We start from the raw sequence: 20,753 nt of genomic DNA, 5'->3' as shown, positions 1-20,753 counted from the left end.
ACTCACTTAGCTTAATTAGCCTCAATGCCACATTATCCTTTGTGCTATACACTTTCAATTCACATATCACGCGGTGACACAGACGCAGGCTAATTGGCTTGTTATTGCCGGTGCCTAACAAGATCACGAGGCGCAACTGGAACGAGTCTTTAACCTTAATGCTGGACTTGTTCAACGGATTACTCCTAACCCATTTTACTCGCAATATAGCAGCGTGGTAGCGTCGTATAATAGTAGCGTGGGTTTGGGGAAGGAAAACGTTAGTTCGGTCTATGGAATAGCATTTTAGTTGCGATAGGCAGGTTACTGTTTAATCTTTTAAAACTTGTCGAACTCGCTTTTTTAACCCCGATGTAGAAAGAGGTGAAACTGATGCATTCAAACCTTAATCGTTACCTACTGATACATGATAAGAAGCGAATTTATTGTCAATAAAAAGACGAAATAGGATTCAAATCCCGAAGCTCACAGCTAAAGCACATACCTAGTCCGTCTCCATAAAACCGGTAAGCCCATATAATGCTGTTTATTATTTAATTCCGAAGTACAATTTGTATTTAAATGTGTGTACCTACTCTACATAATATATAGAATTACTTAAAAACTTTAATTTCGAACTTTGACATAGTTTGTTTGTGATACTAAAACACATTAATACGGCCACCATTTTAAATCTATGTAAGTTTCTGCGTGGTAATATTTTTTAAAATTATTATAGGGCCTCTATATGTGTAGAGATCTTATTTAAACAAGGTACATAATTAATTATTTTTTAGATATTCTAAATAATATTATATCTGTGCACATTACAATATGAATATTTCTACGAATATCAGAGTGGCTAAGTATATATAGAACACCACTCAGGCATCAAATACATTACATCAATAAAATAATTTACATACTGCTGCCGGTGACAAATTTTATAATTTTATTCAATTATATATTTATTAACGGTAATATGTGTTCGGGTTCAAGCGACGTAATAACAGCCTTCAGACAGTCGATAATAGAGTAGGCGTTCCCCGCGGTAATCGTTGTTGCGTAGTTCTGCACCGGTGTACGTAATCCATTATCTAGTAATTGTTTACCACAGACGGCATTCATGCAATGCTATCTCACGTTTATTTTACTTCTTACGCAATAGTTGCAGGTGATAATTTATAAATTAGATAAATAAATCAAACCATAGTTCGTCATGACGTGACAACGTTCGTATATATATATTTATTACGCACTTGGTTTCCAGTGCCTAGATTAACAATTTTTTACTTAAAAAACGACTACACTAATGTCTACCTATCGTAATAATCAATACCTTCGAGGTAAAAATGTAATTTAAACTTTGCAACGCCTAGCAATATTTTTAGAGCAATTAAATTATTAGTTACTTTGCACAAAGCCTTTAAAATTAATCTCACTTCGCTCCTTACTCGTTTATCATATTACTTTGCTTTATAATAATTAAGTAGTTTGTACTGTTAAAATAAAATCAATAATGATGCTGCATAGAAAAAGATAAGTAAGGTTCTAAACGTTCTATCGAGTAAGCAATTCACATTTTCCCAATAATCCGCATTACAACGCGGAAAATATTGCTACACATCTTTGGTAAGACTGCCCCAGAAATTAGACAATAATCCGTGATCCTATACTAATAGAATCACGGATTATTGTCCAATTTCTCCAAGTGTAATAACTAAATTACACTCGGATTCGTAAAATATTACACAAAAGCAAAAATGTTACATCGATTAAGCCATTCGATGTGTGTCGATTAACTCGTTAATCAGTATGGACAGCACTAGGCAGTGTAAACAGCCAGTCTGCCTTCAGTGGAGCTAGTGGTCGGTGGCGAACACACGTCTTGGACCTATACATGTAAGTTTCAAAACCGACTATCCCTTCGCGAGGTCACATTGCATTGTTGTCAGCGAATTCTTTATATGTGGCTTTTCCGGTATTATATGAGTTTTAATGAACAGTGTTGTGAATATTGTGTACAAGTATAATGTAATGGGCCGGTGCGATGGTCGGTGTACAATATAATATAGTATGTTTGTTGATGCAGCCTGCAGTTCCACAACATATAGAAACTTAGTTTTTTTTCGGTGAGAACAAGATAGTTATACATAGGTCTACCTATGGCAATAGCTACTGTATGAATATTAAATGTACTACTTAATATTTACAAACTTTACTTTTAGCAAAGATTGTACAGATGCGTATAGTTAAATAAAATTAATTATCGTGTTCACGGTGCCAAATCGTGATTAAATAAAATATATTATTGACTAATATAAACAAAACTACTTTTTTCGAGGCCATGTAGTTCTTCTTATAGATTTTCCTTCATCGTAAAACATTACATTAATTACTAAGCCTCAGAAACCCCTTTGATACATTGTTTGTACATACTCTATTCTAGAGCACCCGCATTTCAAAATCGGTTTTTAAAATTCATTATGCGTTTGTTGTTAAAATAATAATAAATATATAGAATTGTGCACAACAAATGTAAAGAAAACATAAAGTTATTGCAAAAATATATCGGTTCGAGTATGGATTCATAATAATTAAACCATAATGTGAGTATAACGCGAAACATAAAATTTAATAAAATTTAGGCAGAATAGTGTGAAAACGAAAATTGTTATTTACACCATTTAAACTAACGCATGTAAGGAAGGTTTATATAAAGTATTTTTTAAAAACGTCGAGTCACTTGTTTGACAAGCCCCCAACAAAGCTAAAAGCATATTAGCATTACCATTAAGTATTTTAAATGGAATACAAAATGACTGCATGGTAGATGGCGCTACATTACACTCATAGACCTGAGATTCCAATTACACTATATTTAGTTATTATACTGACTTATTAATCTGGAAAACATCCATAAGTGTGCTAAGAAAAAGGTTTTAAACCGATAATTATTATACTACAATAGACAGGTTATTTACGAAGAAAAGGGATCAATGATAAAAAGCCTAGAATGAAAATTGATTGTGCCTTCTTAAATTGTAATCCACATTATTCGGTTGGCTTGGAACTTCGACGGTAAAACTTCTCTCAGTATCGATGTAAATAGATTGTGATCACGAAACATAATTATCTTGTTTTCTGATAATAAAGCTCTCAAAATATGCTCTAGCTCTCTAGATGCCTGGCATAAATTTCGAATATATCAAAGACAATAAAATAACATGTAACTACAAAAACCTCTTAATACCTGTTTTCTGCCGTTTTTACATGCATAGCTTATTTTATCATTTGTAGAGATGAATGCGTAACTCGGTATAGGTACAATGGAACGTGTATTCTAAACTAAAGTCTACACAATGGTTATCTATTTGTTTGGTTCAAGGCATAATAATAAAGCTTTTGTATCGTGTATATAATAGGACTAATTCAATAAAATAAAGGCATTTGTTAATATAATTTGTAATATACCCTGGTGATTTAAATTTTTGTAATATTAACTTGTATAGTAGATTGGTAATGTGTTAAGGTTACTTGTAATGTAAGGTAGGAAAGTTTGGAGGGAATATCTGGGGAAGAGAAATGTGGGGGAATGAAAGGAACCCTCGTAGGATGAGAAAAGAAGAGAAAATGTTCATTGGGGCCCTTATAGACCTCAGTGTGTATGGTCATCCATGATATACATACTGAACTGTGAGCCTAGGGCTGCGGCAAATGTCCAGCAGTGCAAGGCCGTGATTTCGGTGTGAAGACCGAGTGAGCAAGAATTGCCTCAGTGTAATGCAGGGTTCGATGTGACGATACTTAGGAGATACTGTTCGTGGGCAAGCCTTACACTTCGACTGGCAGGCAAGCTCTTATCTCGATCAATTATAAAGAAAAAAACTGGACAAGTGCGAATTGGACTCGTCCACAGAAGGTTCCATACTTAGTAGGTAAGGTATCTTAATATATGAGTACGTGTGACATTACTTCTTGCCAAATTTCTTGAATCTATATCAACGGGAATCAATCAATTAGTACAAATAGGTTTTGAGTCCCTTTTAATATGCGACATAGGTCATATATTTTGATCACGTTGACTTACAAGTGTGATTTTTCACAGCTGAAAGGTACCATAGACCCAAATATTTGATATACCTTTAAACTCTATCTATTTGAAAGATATATCAAATACTCGAGTAGCGCAGAAATACTTCTGACATACGTCAAGATACTTTTTCTCAAGAACACGTAGACTGACAAACCGACAATAAATTGATCCTAGAAAGGTTCTTTTTAGATAAAGAACCCTAAAAATGTGGAATAGTTCAATGCAGTTATAAAATAAATTATATTGTATAAAACTCGGAAGCGTTTTAGTGAATTATTATCGTAATGTCAATAATTGAACTATTGTTATTGACAATGGACGCAGTGAATACAACTGTCGACACGATTTAATGATATTCACTATCATATCGACTCCGGTCCATTTGATATGAATTAGGATAGAAACTAAATGAAACAGCTTTTCAATTGCAATCTTCTCGTAATTTTATTTCTGTGTATTAGGCTTTGCAATATACGCTTCGAATTATATTTTAAATATCGAAACAAAACTATTCAATCGCGGTTTTTTTTATGATTTTCTTCTGACATTTCGAAGACTGCAGCCTTCATTGCCACGAGGTGGCCTTTAAATTAAAAACCGAAAATAATTATCTGATTTGGAAATGCATGTTTTACCTCTTTACGCTAATTATATAATATTTACTTTCTTTTTCAAGATACAATTCATCACATATTACAAATATCGATCGATAGAGCAAAGCAACATATAGAGCAAAGCAACATATAGAGCAAAGCAACGCAAAACAAAAAAAATGTAGAGTTAATACATGCTCCATTTTATAATTCTTACTAAGTAAGTATATCTACATAATGGAATAGCATTGTTTTATCTTTATTTAGAGTGATGTTACAACTTAAACAAACAACTTATGTTTTAAAGTAAATATTGAACAAAGTTCTGTTTTTCATTACTCTCCAAAGGAAAAACGTTTACTGCGTAGAATAATTCTGTATTCTTCAGTGTTACCGCTTCGAAATAAGTAAGTACTTCAACAAACACAATTAAATCTTTATCGTGACTTCCATTCTGCAAAAAATATTGTAAAATTATAATGTGAATCATGTATTATATAAAAAAGACGATGTAAAAGTAGTAGCACTGTGTACTAAAATAGTATTGCATCTATCCCGGTAGAATGTATTGGAACATTTTTTATATTTTAAAACCACCTCTATATTAAGTACCTACATACTGCAATAAAGAATTTGCATTTGTAATAAATAAAAAAACAAGTAAAGGTAGCTGACCGGCATCAAGGGCTACCTTCGTCTAATCCTACGTGCAAACGTATTCTACTCATACATAATACGACACATTTAATCCCTTGTTGTGACATCACATAATAAGAGCGGGGCTATCGAATGAACAATAGTTGTGATTCAGTTAATATGCTGCCGGGACTGACTCAATCCCACCGTTACAATAGGATTACAACATTACAAATTATTAACTTGCGGGATGTTGATAATTTTTTGCAGTATATAGCAAGGTGATTAACTTCGATTTTTGTCAACTTTTAAATAATATTATTTGCAAAATTAGTTGCCTATTTGACGATGCGTAATAATTACTTATGCGGATTTTTTATATCACAGTATCTAAATCTTTCAAATATTCGTATTTGTTTATTTTTGGTAAGATATGTCGCTCATTTTTATTAAGTATTAACTTCAAAAGAACGTAACAATTCAACGAATTGAAATAACCGTATTTACATAAAAAAGCAATAACCAAACGATAAACAATTTACACATGATAAATTCGACTATTAATACGCTTAGGTACAACGTAATAAATACAAGTTGTTCGATTAGAAAGAAGTCCCCCGAAAAGTTATTATTTTAAAACCATCTTTGCTCTCTCTCTCTTTCTATTTTCCTATTGTTGAGCGAAACAGTTGACGAAATATATCAATACTTGGTTCATAAAAGAATGACATTACACAGTAACGATAGCACGTAATGAGTTGGACGGCTTAATCCCTACGAGCTCATCTAGCGTGCTCGGGGTGATCGATAGCCGATGCCCAATTGCGCATCCATCACACCCGCCTGCTCTTAGGGTTGTCAAAAATTAGAAAAATTGCTGACCATCATTTTACCAAAAATGTATTGAACATAACTTGTGTATATGAACTTGGTTTTGGCGGTTGTAGGATGTTATTTTAGTTGGTTATATGATTAATATGAAAAGTTATTTATCATGACTAATTTTATATTGATTAGTAAAGTAAACAATGTTATACATATTAGAGTAATGTAAAATAAAATTCCGTGCAATTTTATTAATAACAGTAGGTAGAGTCAACCGACAACCCTATCAGCCGGTACAAAGATGAGCTGGCAGCCTGGCATTGTGTAGTTTCTGGAAAATTCTGGCGGGACACGGCTCGCAGCGCCCCGTGCAGGATGTCGCCCATTAGCCGCCATTGTCAGACCTACGACTTATACAATCGACCGCTCGCTACCGTCTCGAGCTCCGTTCCAGAACGATCCCTTTGTACCCCTTTGATTACGTTTTTGTACTGCAAACGATGTAATTAATACACGTTCGCTTGGTTTAAATGGTAATGAGACAATATAACATGCACTTCCGATTCATGCACCTACATCCTCATTAATTAGCCTACCGTGGGACAATGATTGATTGTTCGTATGTATGAATGAAGATTATACGTATAAAAGAACTATTTTACTAGATATCTGGCTTGCAGTATGAGTAATATAACATAATATTGAGACACTAAAGAAAATTGTTCTTCGAAAATAGCGCTGCCCACGCACACTTATTCAAAGCAATTATATTTTACTACCTTATGTATGTGCGTATGGTTTATGTCTTTCACGATTATTTTTTTCTTTTCTTTGTTCATGTCCTGTGAGTTGTATAAATAAAAGTGTATCTCGCTTCCTTATTACATCAACTCAAGAATGGATCCTCATTTTTATCCTAAATATGTCAACCCATGCCTATGTCCAGCAGTGGACGATTCCCGGCTGAAATGATGATGATGATGATGTTAACCCAAGAACGTGACATAATTTTTCCTGTAGTAAGTACCTATTCGCAAATATTGAGGTTATACTTGGTTGAACGCAATGGAAACTTTCCAAGCTTCGAAGTGAAGGGAAAATTGTGTCCACGCCCAAGTTATTAAAACAATAAAATATATCGAATCGATGACGTATGCCATTACTTAATGTTTTGTACCCAGAAAAATCTACAGCTTCGTAAACGATAACGAGTTACTTACTACCAGATCGTCTGATTAATTCAACAATTAAATAAAAAAATACAGCCTCGGTGGCGTAGTTACAACTGTATTCCGGTACCACTGCAATGCTGGTGTCATGGGTTCGATCCCCGGGTAGGTCCAAAAGGTTTTTCTACTCGGTATCAGCACGAAGTCTGAAATTCGTGCTAGATATAGTGGTAAGCTCGCCCCCTATCACATCATGGGACGGAATATACCTACAGGGTGTAAAAATGGGTGCACTTGTTGCGCTTCTACATACTCATATAAAATGTGCAAATGTATAAAGGTGTGTAAATAAAAAAGCAATTGTTGATATTGTTCCTACGTTATGTGAGTAAATTGGTCGCTTATTATACATCTATCAAGCGATATATCTCGAGTGTGGATTCCCTCAAGTTTCGCAACAAGGAAACGTGAATAATGCGCAATAGTTTATCATTATAGATTTTCATTTTCTTTGTCACGTAGCTTACTTAATTATGATAGTAATTCGTGATGCTAATTAGTAATTGACGTTGTTTATGTACTTCATTCCATGTAAAGTTTCAATATAAATGAGATAGGTATCGCTGACAGTAATTTTCGACTGACAATATAGGCATATCCAACAGCGGCACGATTTTTTTATGAGGACGGCATAATGATTCCTCTGCATGCTGCTAAGTAGAGTAACATCAAGTTAGAAAATCGATTAATGAAAGATCATTATCCCTTGACAGTCGACACGGTTATGCATAGAATATTCGTCTCTGCTTATACAGAGTTCTGTGTAGATTTTCTTCCTTTGTGAGAATAATATGTGCAATGTTTTATTTTATTTCACTTTCTATTTGTATTACAATTTAAAAAGTTTTATAAATGTTAAAATGTACAATATTCTATTTCTATCCATGGTAAGTTCTCTACTTTGATTAACAATACCATAGTGTATTGGTGATCGTAGATTCTCTATGATAAATTGTATTGACACCCTGACGTATCGACCACCGAGACTTGTAAAAGTTAATGCAACTCTTATTTAATAATACCATGTATTGCTACCATCTGCTGTTTGCAAATTATCATCGCACGTTCATAATACATCTTTGTTTATCTGCAGATGTAGAGACGAGATACGTATTCCAGTGTCAATGTTTGTAATTATCATTGTAATAGTTCCGATTGTTAGATTTTGCTCTTTATTACCACTCTAACAAGGGCTACATCAAACTTCTTGTTTGGGAATACAAAATATTATTACAGAATATATTTTTATATTAACTTGGAAAATATGTCGATTACGCTTTCCTATGCAATTTCTGCTGTATGTGAATGGAACTTCTATACATTACTATGTATATGAATAGCTGGTGAGTGTTTGAATATGAAAAAGAATATTGAAATAACAATAGATGTTTCTGTAGTGTACTGGCTGGTACGTTTTTCTTAAGGTGGTAGCTCAAGGTCCATTTTCATACATTTTGTTTCGGCTTTAATCTGGGTAACTAAACAAGTATTGGCAAGTAAAGAATTTAAATTCACGTCTAGTTAGTGATTAATTCTCGCAGTTGAAGAAAAATGTAAAAATAATTAATAATCATGGATATTTCTGCCTTTAAAATTTCGTCATATTAAATTTTAAAGGCCGAAATATCCATGATTATTAATTATTTTACGTTTTTCTTCAACTGCGAGAACTAATCACTAACTAGACGTGAATTTAAATTCTTTACTTGCCAATACTTGTTTAGTTACCCAGATTAAAGCCGAAACAAAATGTATGAAAATGGACCTTGAGCTACCACCTTAATATAATGTTTTGTTTCAAAGAAATGTCAGTTTGTAAATAAATGGATTCCGAAGTACAAACTCAGAATATTATTTCCATGTTTTCTGGAATTCTACAGTGGCGACGAGGAAAATTGAGAACATATTGTATGTAAGTTATCTCGGAGGAAGGGTATAGCGTGTTAAAATGTCGATTGGAAAGGTATCAAAATTCGACGTACAAAATGGTACGTGGTCAACATATATAGACCGACTGGAAATGTATTTCAAAGTAAATAATGTGAAAGAAGACATGAGGTTACCAACTTTAATTGCTGTAATGGGCGAAGAGGCCTATGAACTATTAGTCAATTTATCCAGTCCGAAAAAAACCCTCAGAATCCGAGTACGAAAAGTGGTGGAGCAGATGCGGAATCATCTGCAACCCACACCATCGCCTCTAGCGGAGCGCTATAAATTTAGGCAGAGGAGACAAGAAAGCCAAGAAACTGTTGCCGTTTACGTGGCGGAATTAAAAAAAATGTCACGTTATTGTGAATTTCGAGCAAATTTGAACGAAAATTTAAGAGATCAATTTGTCTGTGGGATTAAAAGCGAGGTGATTCGGCAGCGTCTATTTGCCGAAAACGGTATTCTGTCTTTTCCGGAAGCTGTGATGTTGGCGAGCTCATTAGAAGCGGCGGAGAGAGATGCGGCGGCTGTGATGGTTCTGAGTGCGGAAGTGACGGAATCACCGACGACTGCAGAGGGAAAAGTGCACTTACTCGCGTCGCATGAGCGTGCAAAGAAGGCTCGTGGCGGTCTGTTTGTTCACGGAAATAGCGGATCGCGGACAGGGCACAGAGTCCGCAGCACAGGTTGTGGCCGATGCGGTTCTATAGATCATGGTAATGTAGACTGTAGGTACCGCGACTTCGTATGCGGAAGATGCGGAATTGTTGGTCACTTACGGCGAATGTGCCGATTTGTCGCGGCATCGAAGACTCGAGCAAGTGTAATACCAGCGGTGGCAAGATCTCAGGGTCGCACAGGAATACACCACGGCCAAGCCAATCAACGGGAAAATGCCGAAGAGCAGTCGGATGTAGAAGAGAACCTTCACCAGTTATGTTTAAATAATTATAAGGCGGAGAGTTTGCCCATATCCATTGATGGTTGTACTATACAAATGGAAGTAGACACGGGTTCAGCTGTGTCATGCATTAGTAAGAGCACATATGATGCGTATTTTAATCATCTAAAACTGAAGCCGCACAAGATAGTTTTTAATTTTTATAATGGTGTAAGTATAAAACCCATAGGGGTTATTAATCCGCTAGTACGTTACAGGGAACAAACTAAACGATTAGAGTTGTTTGTAGTAAAAGGAGGTACTACCTCACTCTTAGGAAGGCAGTGGTTAACTGAACTACATATCAAAATACCACTATTTACCAATATGAATGTAAACCATTGTAATGTTGATCGGACTCATTTTAATAAAGAAATAAACTTATTATTTGACAGATATAACAAGCTGTTTGATGGACGTTTGGGCCGATTCACTGGCTGTAAGGCGACGTTGAAATTACGGGAATCGGCGGTTCCGGTGTTCCATCGTGCGCGGCCACTGCCTTACGCACTGCGCGACCGTGTTGACGCAGAGTTAGACAGAATGCTGCGCGATGGAATAATCGAGCCAGTCGATTGTTCCGACTGGGCGTCTCCTCTGGTACCGGTAAATAAAGCGGATGGCTCTCTGAGAATCTGTGCGGATTATAAGGCTACTGTTAATCCTATGCTATATGTAGATAGGTTTCCGTTACCGAGAATTGATGACTTATTGGTGCGCCTAGGCGGGGCTAAATATTTTTCTAAGATAGATTTATCCCAGGCCTATAACCAGATAGAGTTAGATGAAACAAAAAATATACTGTGATAAATACTCATCGCGGCTTATTTCAGTATAATAGATTAGTTTATGGTCTAGCGTCTAGTGCGGGCATTTTTCAGCGCATAATGTGTGAATTAGTAAAGGGAATTCCTAATGTAGAGGTATTTTTAGACGATGTGATAATAGGAGGTAGCAATAAGGAGGAGCATTTGGCCGCTTTAGAAGCAGTGCTTGAGAGACTTTATATTAAAGGAATGAAATTGAAAACCGAAAAATGTGTTTTCTTAGTTGATGAAGTAAAGTATTTAGGATACGTTTTACATAAGGACGGCATTAAAACCGACCCAGCGAAATTGGAGGCGATTGATAAAATACCTAGACCGAGTAATGTTACGGAGTTGCGATCTTTTATAGGACTAATTAACTTTTACGCGAGATTCGTAAAGAATATGAGCACTATATTAGTACCGCTCTACGAATTATTCAAAAGGGCAAGGTTTGGGTTTGGTCGGCCGAATGTGAACGTTCTTTTAGTAAAATTAAGCAGTTAATGATGAGTACAGAGGTTTTAGCGCATTACGACCCAAATAAGCCTCTTATTCTGACTTGTGATGCGAGTGCGCGTGGAGTTGGAGCGGTGCTATCGCAACCGGCGGCAAGCGGAACGGGAGAGCGCCCGATAGCTTATGTATCGCGCACTCTTACCGACGCGGAAAAGAATTACTCTCAAATACATCGTGAAGCGTTGGCAATAATATTCGGGGTCAAAAAGTTTCACCAGTATTTGTATGGGCGTCATTTTCTCTTGAGAACGGACCATAAGCCGTTGGTATCGATCTTCGGCCCTCATAAAGGAATTCCAACGATGGTAGCTAGTCGTATGCAAAGGTGGGCTATCATTTTATCTGCTTATGATTTTGAAATAGAGTATGTTAGGTCGGAGAGAAATGGTGCCGACGGGTTGTCGCGTTTACCGATAAATAGTAAGCAAGATGTCACTGTGCCGGAACAAACTTATTTGCATTTTGTTCAACAGGCTTTATTGTTAGATTATAAAGAGTTAAAACTACAGACTAGTAAGGATCCGGTTTTATCGAGGATATTGAGTTTTTTGCGCGATGGTTGGCCAAGAGACTGTGATATCGAAGAGTTTAGACCTTATTTTAATCGGAAAGATGAACTCTATGAACAATTGAGTTGCGTGTTGTGGGGGCATAGATTATTGATTCCGGTGAAGTGTAGGGAAAAGTTTTGAGGATGCTCCATGAGCCCCATATGGGTATAGTTAAATCCAAGGCTATGGCTCGTAGTTACGTATGGTGGCCCGGACTTGATGAAGAAATAGAGCGCATGTGTCGTAGTTGTGAGATATGTGCTGCTCAGGCGGATGCTCCGCCGCGGCAAACTCCGAGTATGTGGCCGTGGCCGAATCATCCACGGACCAGGCTGCATTTAGATTTCATGGGGCCCGTATTTGGGAAAACATACTTGATCGTAGTGGACGCTACATCTAAATGGACGGAACTTTTCCATATGAGTAATACAACAGGACCGAAGGTCATAGATAAGTTATGTGAACTTTTAGCAGATGGGGCCTACCCAAGCAGATCGTTACGGATAATGGGCCCCAGTTTACGTGCAATGAGTTTGGTAGTTTCCTTAAATCTAATGGTATAGATCACGTTTTTCGGCGCCATATCATCCTTCCTCAAACGGTCTGGCGGAAATTGCAGTGCGATCCTTTAAAAGGGTTATTAAGAAAGCAGTGCAGGCTAAGGAAGAAGTTGATAAAGCACTTTATACTTATCTTTTACACTATAGAAATACTGCGCATTCGACTACGGGAGAAAGCCCTGCAATGTTAATGTTAGGTAGACGGTTACGGACGAAGTTAGACGTTTTAAGGCCAGACAGGGAGAATTTTGTAAGGAAAGCTCAACAACGGCAAAGTGGAGCTAGAAAAGGGGTACACAGATCTTTCGATCAGGGTGAAGAGGTATGGTACCGTCAGTATTTGAGTGGAGACAAATGGGTCTCAGGCAAAATTCAGAGATGTTTAGGGAATACTGATTACGAGATTGTATTCAGCCGGGGAGAGTTAGTTCACAGGCATATAGACCAAATTAAAAGGAAGTTTCATAAAAATGAATACCAAATTAGAAAGGAGAACGCTAGTTTATCCCTAGCGATTCCAATGAAAAGGGTGTCTCAACTTCCTAATGCAGGATTAAGGTCAGCACTAGGTTCAGAGCCAGCCACTTTATCATCGGTGCAGGGGCAGAGAGTGTGCGATTCCGCAATTCATACTCCGGTCAGTAGACTGATCGCGACGCGGTCTCCGTTAGTGGAACTTCAGGGTAGTGCCACCCCGCTATCACCTGAATTTCAGGACGCCTTACCGTATGAGCCAACGACTCCACGTCCCAGGCAACGCCCTATTAGGCAGTGTAGATTAACAAACGTTCCTGATTATAGAATGTGAGGTATTATCATTTTAAGTTGTAGAGTTGAGTGTTTTGTTAATTTAGTATGGAGGAGTGTAGTGTACTGGCTGGTACGTTTTTCTTAATATAATGTTTTGTTTCAAAGAAATGTCAGTTTGTAAATAAATGGATTCCGAAGTACAAACTCAGAATATTATTTCCATGTTTTCTGGAATTCTACAGTTTCCAATATAAAAATAAGAGTCGATTCTTAAGTGTCGACGGTACTACCTAGTACTTACTTTAATACCTATCGTGAATTTTTTTAAAGTAGCGAACAAAAACCGTATGTTACGTTTTGATTAATCTCTTATTAAAACGCAAGACTAAAATAATATAATGTACATTATTCAAGATTTTATGTGAGTCTAAATAAATAAATAAAATATAAATTTTAATACCAACATACATGAAAATCTTGACGTTTATTTGTATTAGAGGCATCATTTATTTTATTTGAGTGTTTCACAAATAGTTGATTACTTCAACCAATTTATATATGATTTGTTACGTTTTTGTCGTGAGTGGAAAAACACGCGCGCCGTGGGGGCTCACGAATCGATGACTGTTATTGATGCTTGAACTTTGAAATTAACAAGGTTAAATGTTTTTTTACGATCCGTGGCTAGTATCTAATTCAGCGTTAGAATATACCTAGGTATTCTTAGACTTAGCAATGTTAGTTTAATACAAGTTAAATAGTAATCGGATCATACAACGTTAATAATTTAAATTAGCTACAAATCGTTCTATAGACGTTTATAAATTAGATATTTCTTAGGTATTTGAAAAATACCAATTTAGCTAATTTACAAACTTCGATGTAATATTACGCGATGACAACAAAAGTATTTTATTTCAAAATATTTACCTATTATATTTCATCTACACAACACAAAACAAATAAAAACGTATGTGTTTTCTGCAGTTCCGCATAAATATCTTCGCATATGATACACAAACTTAGACGTTCTATTTCTTATTCCAGGTATAATATGGACTCGCAGACAGTTTGAAGATCTCCTTGCAAAATGATCGCTATTACGGCACTGGCGGTATACCTCGCGACAGGCCTGACTCTCGGCTTCAATGGAGACAGCTTCGAGCTGGAGTGCCCTGACGAGTGCGACTGCCACTACTTCAGGATCAATTGGGTCACCGACTGTTCCGAGAGTAACCTGACTGAAGTTCCCTACGATGAGCTCAGTCTTAGCGTCTACATCCTGGATTTGAATGAAAACAATATAACGAGTTTAAAGCCGTTTCCAAGTGACATCAAGATGAGAAGACTTCAGATTGCTAATAATAAACTGACGAGGGTGGAGAGAGAGGCTTTCAAAGGGCTGGAGTATCTGATAGATGTTGATTTTTCGGGGAATAATATCAGCTACGTGGATCCCGAGGCTTTCTTGTAAGTAATCTTTGTTAATCTAATTCACTTTTCCTGATTTATTTAGTTTAATAATAATTGTTACTGCTATCTTTTCTAATGCATATTGTGGCAACTTTCAAAAGCAGTGCACTTAAACTTTTTGATTTTATATTGTATTCCCACCTTAATATAAGTAATAGTGTAACTCCCCGTAGTATTCGAAACTGCATATAAAATTGAAGTTGTAAGAAGTGAGATAGTAAGAACGAAGTTAAGTAAATTATATCACATCCCTTTGTCCGTTTTTACCCTTATTTTTTCTTTGTGTTTGTATTTTTTGCATTCTGTGTTTGCTTGTTGGTTGTGCAACTTACTCTAAACTAGTATGCATGTTTTATATTCGTTTGTAAAATTGTTACGACTGTAAGCAAACCGAATTAAATAAATAAATAAACTCTTACTGGTTGTTCATAACCAAAAAATTACATATGAGTAGATTATTTATAACTATTGGAATTATAAACTTTCCAGAATCGGCGGATGTCGAGCACAATCCTTAGTCATTTATAGTGTTGCTATTGCTTATTGCCAGTCCTGACAGTTTGCGTCTTGCTCGTTTACGTCCAAAATCTACTGCATTCGTCACCATTAGATGTGTGATCGTATTTTTGCACTAAATTTAGTGTCAGTCCTTTAAATCGAAACACACCGCTGCGTAGTAGTAAAATATAACTCGTAAAGTAGACCTGTACGCATTATGTTTTTAAATAGTAGTTATTACATAGTAATATTTAATGCTAAGCTGATTCGAAGAAGACATATAAGTAAAATTAGCACAATAACCCTAACGTCTATGTAACAGTTCAAAGACTTACATTATCCAATAAGTAATAGCGTAATGCGCTTCATACACTTGCAATTTTTTATAACGCAGGTCTTTGAATATAGACCGGTTCTAAAGCTATTTATAGGGACTAAAAGAAACTAAAAACTCATCTGTGCGTTGACTAACAAGGCAGCTTGTGTACATATATGTATAGCACGTGTGTGCAGCGTGAAGGGGTGTAAGGACTAAAAATACCACAACTTGGTTTAAAAATAGAGTATAACGAATCAAAAACACTGCGATGTTTATTACGTAGCTACTGTGTGACATACATCAAGATGAGAAATCAACAATTCACAAATGATTTTAATTTAAAAAACCCAAATCTTAATTCTTGCTGCAAATTTTCAGAAAATAATTTCTATGGAAAAAGTACTTTATACCGTAAAATGTCTTTACCTTACTCTTACACTAGTGTACATATTTTTCGAGCCAATCTGACATTTATCCCTGAACACAAGTCACAACGGCTGATGATAAAATTGTCCAATTGCTCGTGGACTTGTTATGGTCGAACCAGAAACGAGACAAATTGCCGCCAACTAGTGGTGCCAATATTAGATAATGGTCACACAACGAATGCAAATTGAATCCGCTTACAATATTTCCTATTACATATTTGCTATTATGAATTGGTCAAGCGTCTCGCTGGGGACCGCAGAAACCTATGTAACTACAAAGGTTACACAATAAGATCAAATTAATGAGAGTACTATATACAATCGTAAAATATCTGTACACGTAATAAATTTGCCTTTATTTACTTTATTCAATAAGCGTCATAATACTTATTTTTATTTTTATAAAAGTTATATTTGTTTTACCTTTTTCAGAGATTCCCGCGGTCTTCTAAACGTGGAACTCCAAGATAATCCAATCGGCAACATCGAAGGTCCGTTCCTGATCTCCACGACGCTGCAGTACCTCGACATCAGTAATTGCAATCTCACTGTTATCAATCCTCAGTTTTTTGAAAATATAACCACGCTCACTACCGTAGACCTCTCAAATAATCCTCTCAAGACGCTTGAAAGTGGTGTTTTCGATGTTCTCACAAGTTTAGAAACATTAAAACTGAACGATTGCCAGCTCAGCAGTATATCGGAAAATCTCTTTATATCCAGTGTGAATTTAAAGAGTTTGGAATTAGCTGGCAATTTCCTAACAAACACAGACTGGTCTGAAGTTTTAGGAAAGTTGACGAGATTGGAATATTTAAATCTCAGAAAATCTGGAATCACTTATCTCTCTGAGGACACGTTCTCCAATTGCACGAATTTAGTCTCGCTTATTCTGGCAGATAATGAGTTACGCGATTTAGACGTCGCGGCCACGTTAGGTAATAGCGTCAATCACTTGGAACTACTTGATTTATCTAATTGTAAAATACTGGGACCTATATCTGGTGAAGCATTCGCAAATGCCACCAGACTCAAGAGCCTTTATCTTTCTGGCAACCCATTGTTTGCACCAGACCTACGCGACGCACTGGCACCATTACCAAAGCTGGAGAAGCTGTTCCTCAGTAATTGTGGACTTCACAACCTTCCAGATAATTTCAACGTGTTTGACAATCTTTTAGAGTTAGACATATCACACAATCCACTTAATAATGTATTCACAAGATTATTAGCCCCTCTCGAGAAATTAGAATATTTGAACATGGGTTACAGTAACTTGTCCTATATCGGACCAGACTCATTCGCAAAGATGACATCTATGAAACGGCTAGTACTCTCTGGCAATGATCTTTTATCACTAGAGGCCGGACTATTTGGAAATCTTACACAATTGACTACATTGGAATTGGAATTTTGTGGACTCAAACGGCCTTTGAATGCAAACGCCTTCTTTAAAAATCTCACTTACACGGACTTGAGAGAAATCAAACTAGGTGGTAACCCGTTAGTGATCCCACCCGCCGGGCCCGTATTCCCTAAACAATTATCCCAAGTGACAATACTTGACTTGAGCAATTGCAACATAACATCGTTGAACATCGATGCTTTCCAAAATACTGTTAATATTACAGACCTGAATTTAGCCGGAAACCGTATCAGGTCCGCTGACGGAAGCCTTGCTTTCTTAGAAAGACTACAACATTTAGAGAAAATTAATTTAAGCAACAATAATCTCACAACAATCGATCCGCAAGTATTCGCACATAATCCGAAGCTGCATTCCCTTAATCTTCTTGGAAATCCATTCGTATGTGACTGCAAAATTGCAGAGATGTGGGACTGGGCCAATATGATCAAAGGAGATTTGGACGTTCTTATTGGCGCTAAAAGCGCAGAGAAAGATATCGTGGTTAAGGGTAACAAGAAGAAGAAACACCTGTATTGCCACTACAACGAGACACAACTGCGTAACATGAGCCTAACTCTGAATAAAACAGTGCCAGGTAGGCGACCGTTCATGAAACCAAGGGAGCTCACCTACGCCAACAGAACTTGGGCGAAGTACGTCAGGGAATCGGGCTGTGAACCAGTTGTGAAAATACTAAGGCCGGTAGCATTGGTTGCAGAGTTATTCGACTTTGACAACGGCTTCCAAATATCGTCTGGAATCATTCTTCTAGCGGTCATGGCTTTGACCCTCGGCTTAGCATCTGTTGTCATGACTATACGTCTTTTGAAAAGAAATAATACGGTAGAACTGGATACAGAAATAAAAAGAAAGTCGAGATAGCAAATAAAAGAAAAAAATAATTAATAGGTGCCAGTGCTACTAAGTAAATTACTTCATTTTATATGCTATATTTTTATACATCTTTTAATGTAGGTACTAGGTTGGTAAATAATGATTGTCTCTCTAAATTGAGGAATAGGTGTTTACAGACACGTTGAGAAGTAATATTTATTAAAAGCACATATTTATATTTTTACTAGTCATATAACATAGATTATAAACTATAAATGCGTAGAAGTTCCATGTTCCATGATTACCTTATTGAACGTCTAATATTTGTAAAACAGCTTTGTCTATACGATCTTGCTTGTGATAAATATGTAAGAATTAAAAAGAAAGGTTCGAAAATAAAAAAGACATGATGTCATTGTGTAGTAGATGTAAGGTTTCAGCCAGATGACCTATTTAAATAAAAATTAAATATTTTTTTATTTGAGTTTTATTTGACTAATCATGATGATCTTATCTTATGATAAGATTAAAACTATATTATTGATTTAATGTATATTTTTGAGGATTAACTTTAACCATCTCCATGACTTGGACATTGACTAACCCCCTTATTCATAAACGTTTTTTATCTAAGGACGGAGTACAGCTGTGATAACAAGCCTGTTTCTCAGTGCCCAACGGCACTGAGAAATAGACATAGGGCCGTTGTGATTGGTTATTATTGTTGTATTTCAATATTAGCCAATCACAACGGCCCTACGTCTACGCACTGTGAAGACTGCCATGCTGTCAGCACTGAGAAACAGACTTGTTATCACAGCCTTACTCGGTCGTTAGATAAAAAACGTTTATGAATAAGGGGGTAAGTGTTTAGGCCCTATCCGCAACAAAACGGCGTGCTAGGCGTATTTTTTAAGCTATTTATTCGACATCTATCATACTTATAGAAATAAATAAATTATAATATTTTTCCCATATAATATATTAACTTTAGTTGTTTACAAATTTTGCTACCGGGATATTGGTTCTTTAATTTCTTAATGAAAATCCCACTAAACCTATTGCTTTCGTGCATCTTCAAAAGTACGTACAATGATAATTGGCAACCGACGCTATTGAAGAGGCAATTGAAGATGGAATATTTTGATAGTTTAAGATTTTCCAAAAGGTTTAAAACAGTTTTTTTAAAGTAATTCTTCCGATTTTTTTTTGTATATTTTCGCCTGTAACTCGAGCACTGCCAAGTAATTGCTCAAGGCCGTTTGCTCCTGGAGAAGTCTTAATATTCCTGACATGTCTTCAGACATATGTCTCAGCACCCAAAATAGTGATTTAGGGAGATGTATTAAAAGCTCACGTCCTTTAATACATTAAGATACTTTGCATTTGAGTTATTTCTTGTAATCATGAGACTTTTTGGCCCGATTTGCCGCCCTTATCGTCTAGACGCCCTAGGCCCGGGCCTATTGGACCTTAGGACAAATCCGCCACTGCATGTCTCTCAGAAGTCTTGGTTTTCGTAATGTACCATTTTCCGTAAATTTATTTAAAAACGTTATTGTCATTAGCGATATATGTTTTTAATATTTAATTGCAAGCTATTTAAAGATTTAATTAAATAAGGCTACTTTTTTAAAAGCCAAAGAAAAAATATAATTCAACATTCTTCTGAAATATTTAAAAATAAAAATCTATCAAGGCTATCAAGTAAATCTACCTAACAAGTAAAGTCTCACTTCATTGCCATTGTAAATTAATCAGTAGCAGGTCATAATGAGATTACAATAGTAACTTTATTGCGACTAACTAACTTCCTAAAAAACAACTGTTTTCAATGGAAGTGAAATCGGCAAACTGTATATTATAATAAGATTGGTTGGCTAATATCGAATTCCTACAGTAAAATCGTTAAAGAGAAGATATTTTTTGTGTTCTCTCCAATAAAACCTCTTGCAACTTGTCTCAGCGTTAATAATTGAATATTGCGCAAGAGATGAGTGACTCAAGAGATTCGTTATTTGTCATTCATCGTTCAATTTTGAGAAGGATCACTATTAAGGTATGTAGCAGATGTCTCTCCTTCTATGGAAGATGCCTCCGACCTTTTTAATTGAAGACGCCACTTAGTAATTGCTAATGTCAATTCACCCAATTTTACAAGCTTAAAAGTATTTATTGTACAAGTTTTAATAACCAATATAAATAAATAAATAATAGTTTAATAGTAATATAGTGTACTATGTTTAAGCTCTCAAGAACTTAGTTAGAAAAATGTCTTCTAAAGAAATGTGAAAATATTATTTTATTATGCTTAGTATGAAAATGAGAAGACAATGAAACAGATTGCGAATTTTTTTGCTAATCATTATTGCACCAG

At 35.9% G+C, this 20,753-nt stretch overlaps 1 protein-coding gene across 2 annotated transcripts; it reads left to right on the top strand.

The window, feature by feature from the left end:
• Positions 1-1,777: 1,777 nt before the first annotated feature.
• LOC115446573 (leucine-rich repeat-containing protein 15) lies at positions 1,778-18,855 on the top strand. Of its 2 annotated transcripts, none has more exons than XM_030173286.2 (3): positions 1,778-1,881; positions 14,464-14,886; positions 16,567-18,855. In XM_030173286.2, exons 2-3 carry the CDS (start codon positions 14,507-14,509, stop codon positions 18,422-18,424), a joined length of 2,238 nt encoding a protein of 745 aa, XP_030029146.2. In that variant the 5' UTR covers positions 1,778-1,881; positions 14,464-14,506; the 3' UTR covers positions 18,425-18,855. The 2 variants fall into 2 exon arrangements, with proteins under 2 accessions (XP_030029146.2, XP_030029147.2); XM_030173287.2 differs by lacking the exon at positions 1,778-1,881 and adding an exon at positions 8,321-8,701.
• The last annotated feature ends 1,898 nt before the right edge of the window (positions 18,856-20,753 follow it).

Source organism: Manduca sexta, chromosome 25, assembly GCF_014839805.1.
Source record: "Manduca sexta isolate Smith_Timp_Sample1 chromosome 25, JHU_Msex_v1.0, whole genome shotgun sequence".
Taxonomy (NCBI): Eukaryota; Metazoa; Arthropoda; class Insecta; order Lepidoptera; family Sphingidae; genus Manduca; species Manduca sexta.
The sequence above is the reverse complement of the archived record's forward strand: the minus strand, read 5'-3'. Positions and strand labels throughout refer to the sequence as shown.

Bases quoted from the DNA above. Each gene is read 5' to 3' on its own strand.
- LOC115446573 (XM_030173286.2), top strand. From the start codon at position 14,507: ATGATCGCTATTACGGCACTGGCGGTATACCTCGCGACAGGCCTGACT. The intron at 14,887-16,566 runs GTAAGTAATCTT...TACCTTTTTCAG, and splicing joins GTGGATCCCGAGGCTTTCTT to AGATTCCCGCGGTCTTCTAA.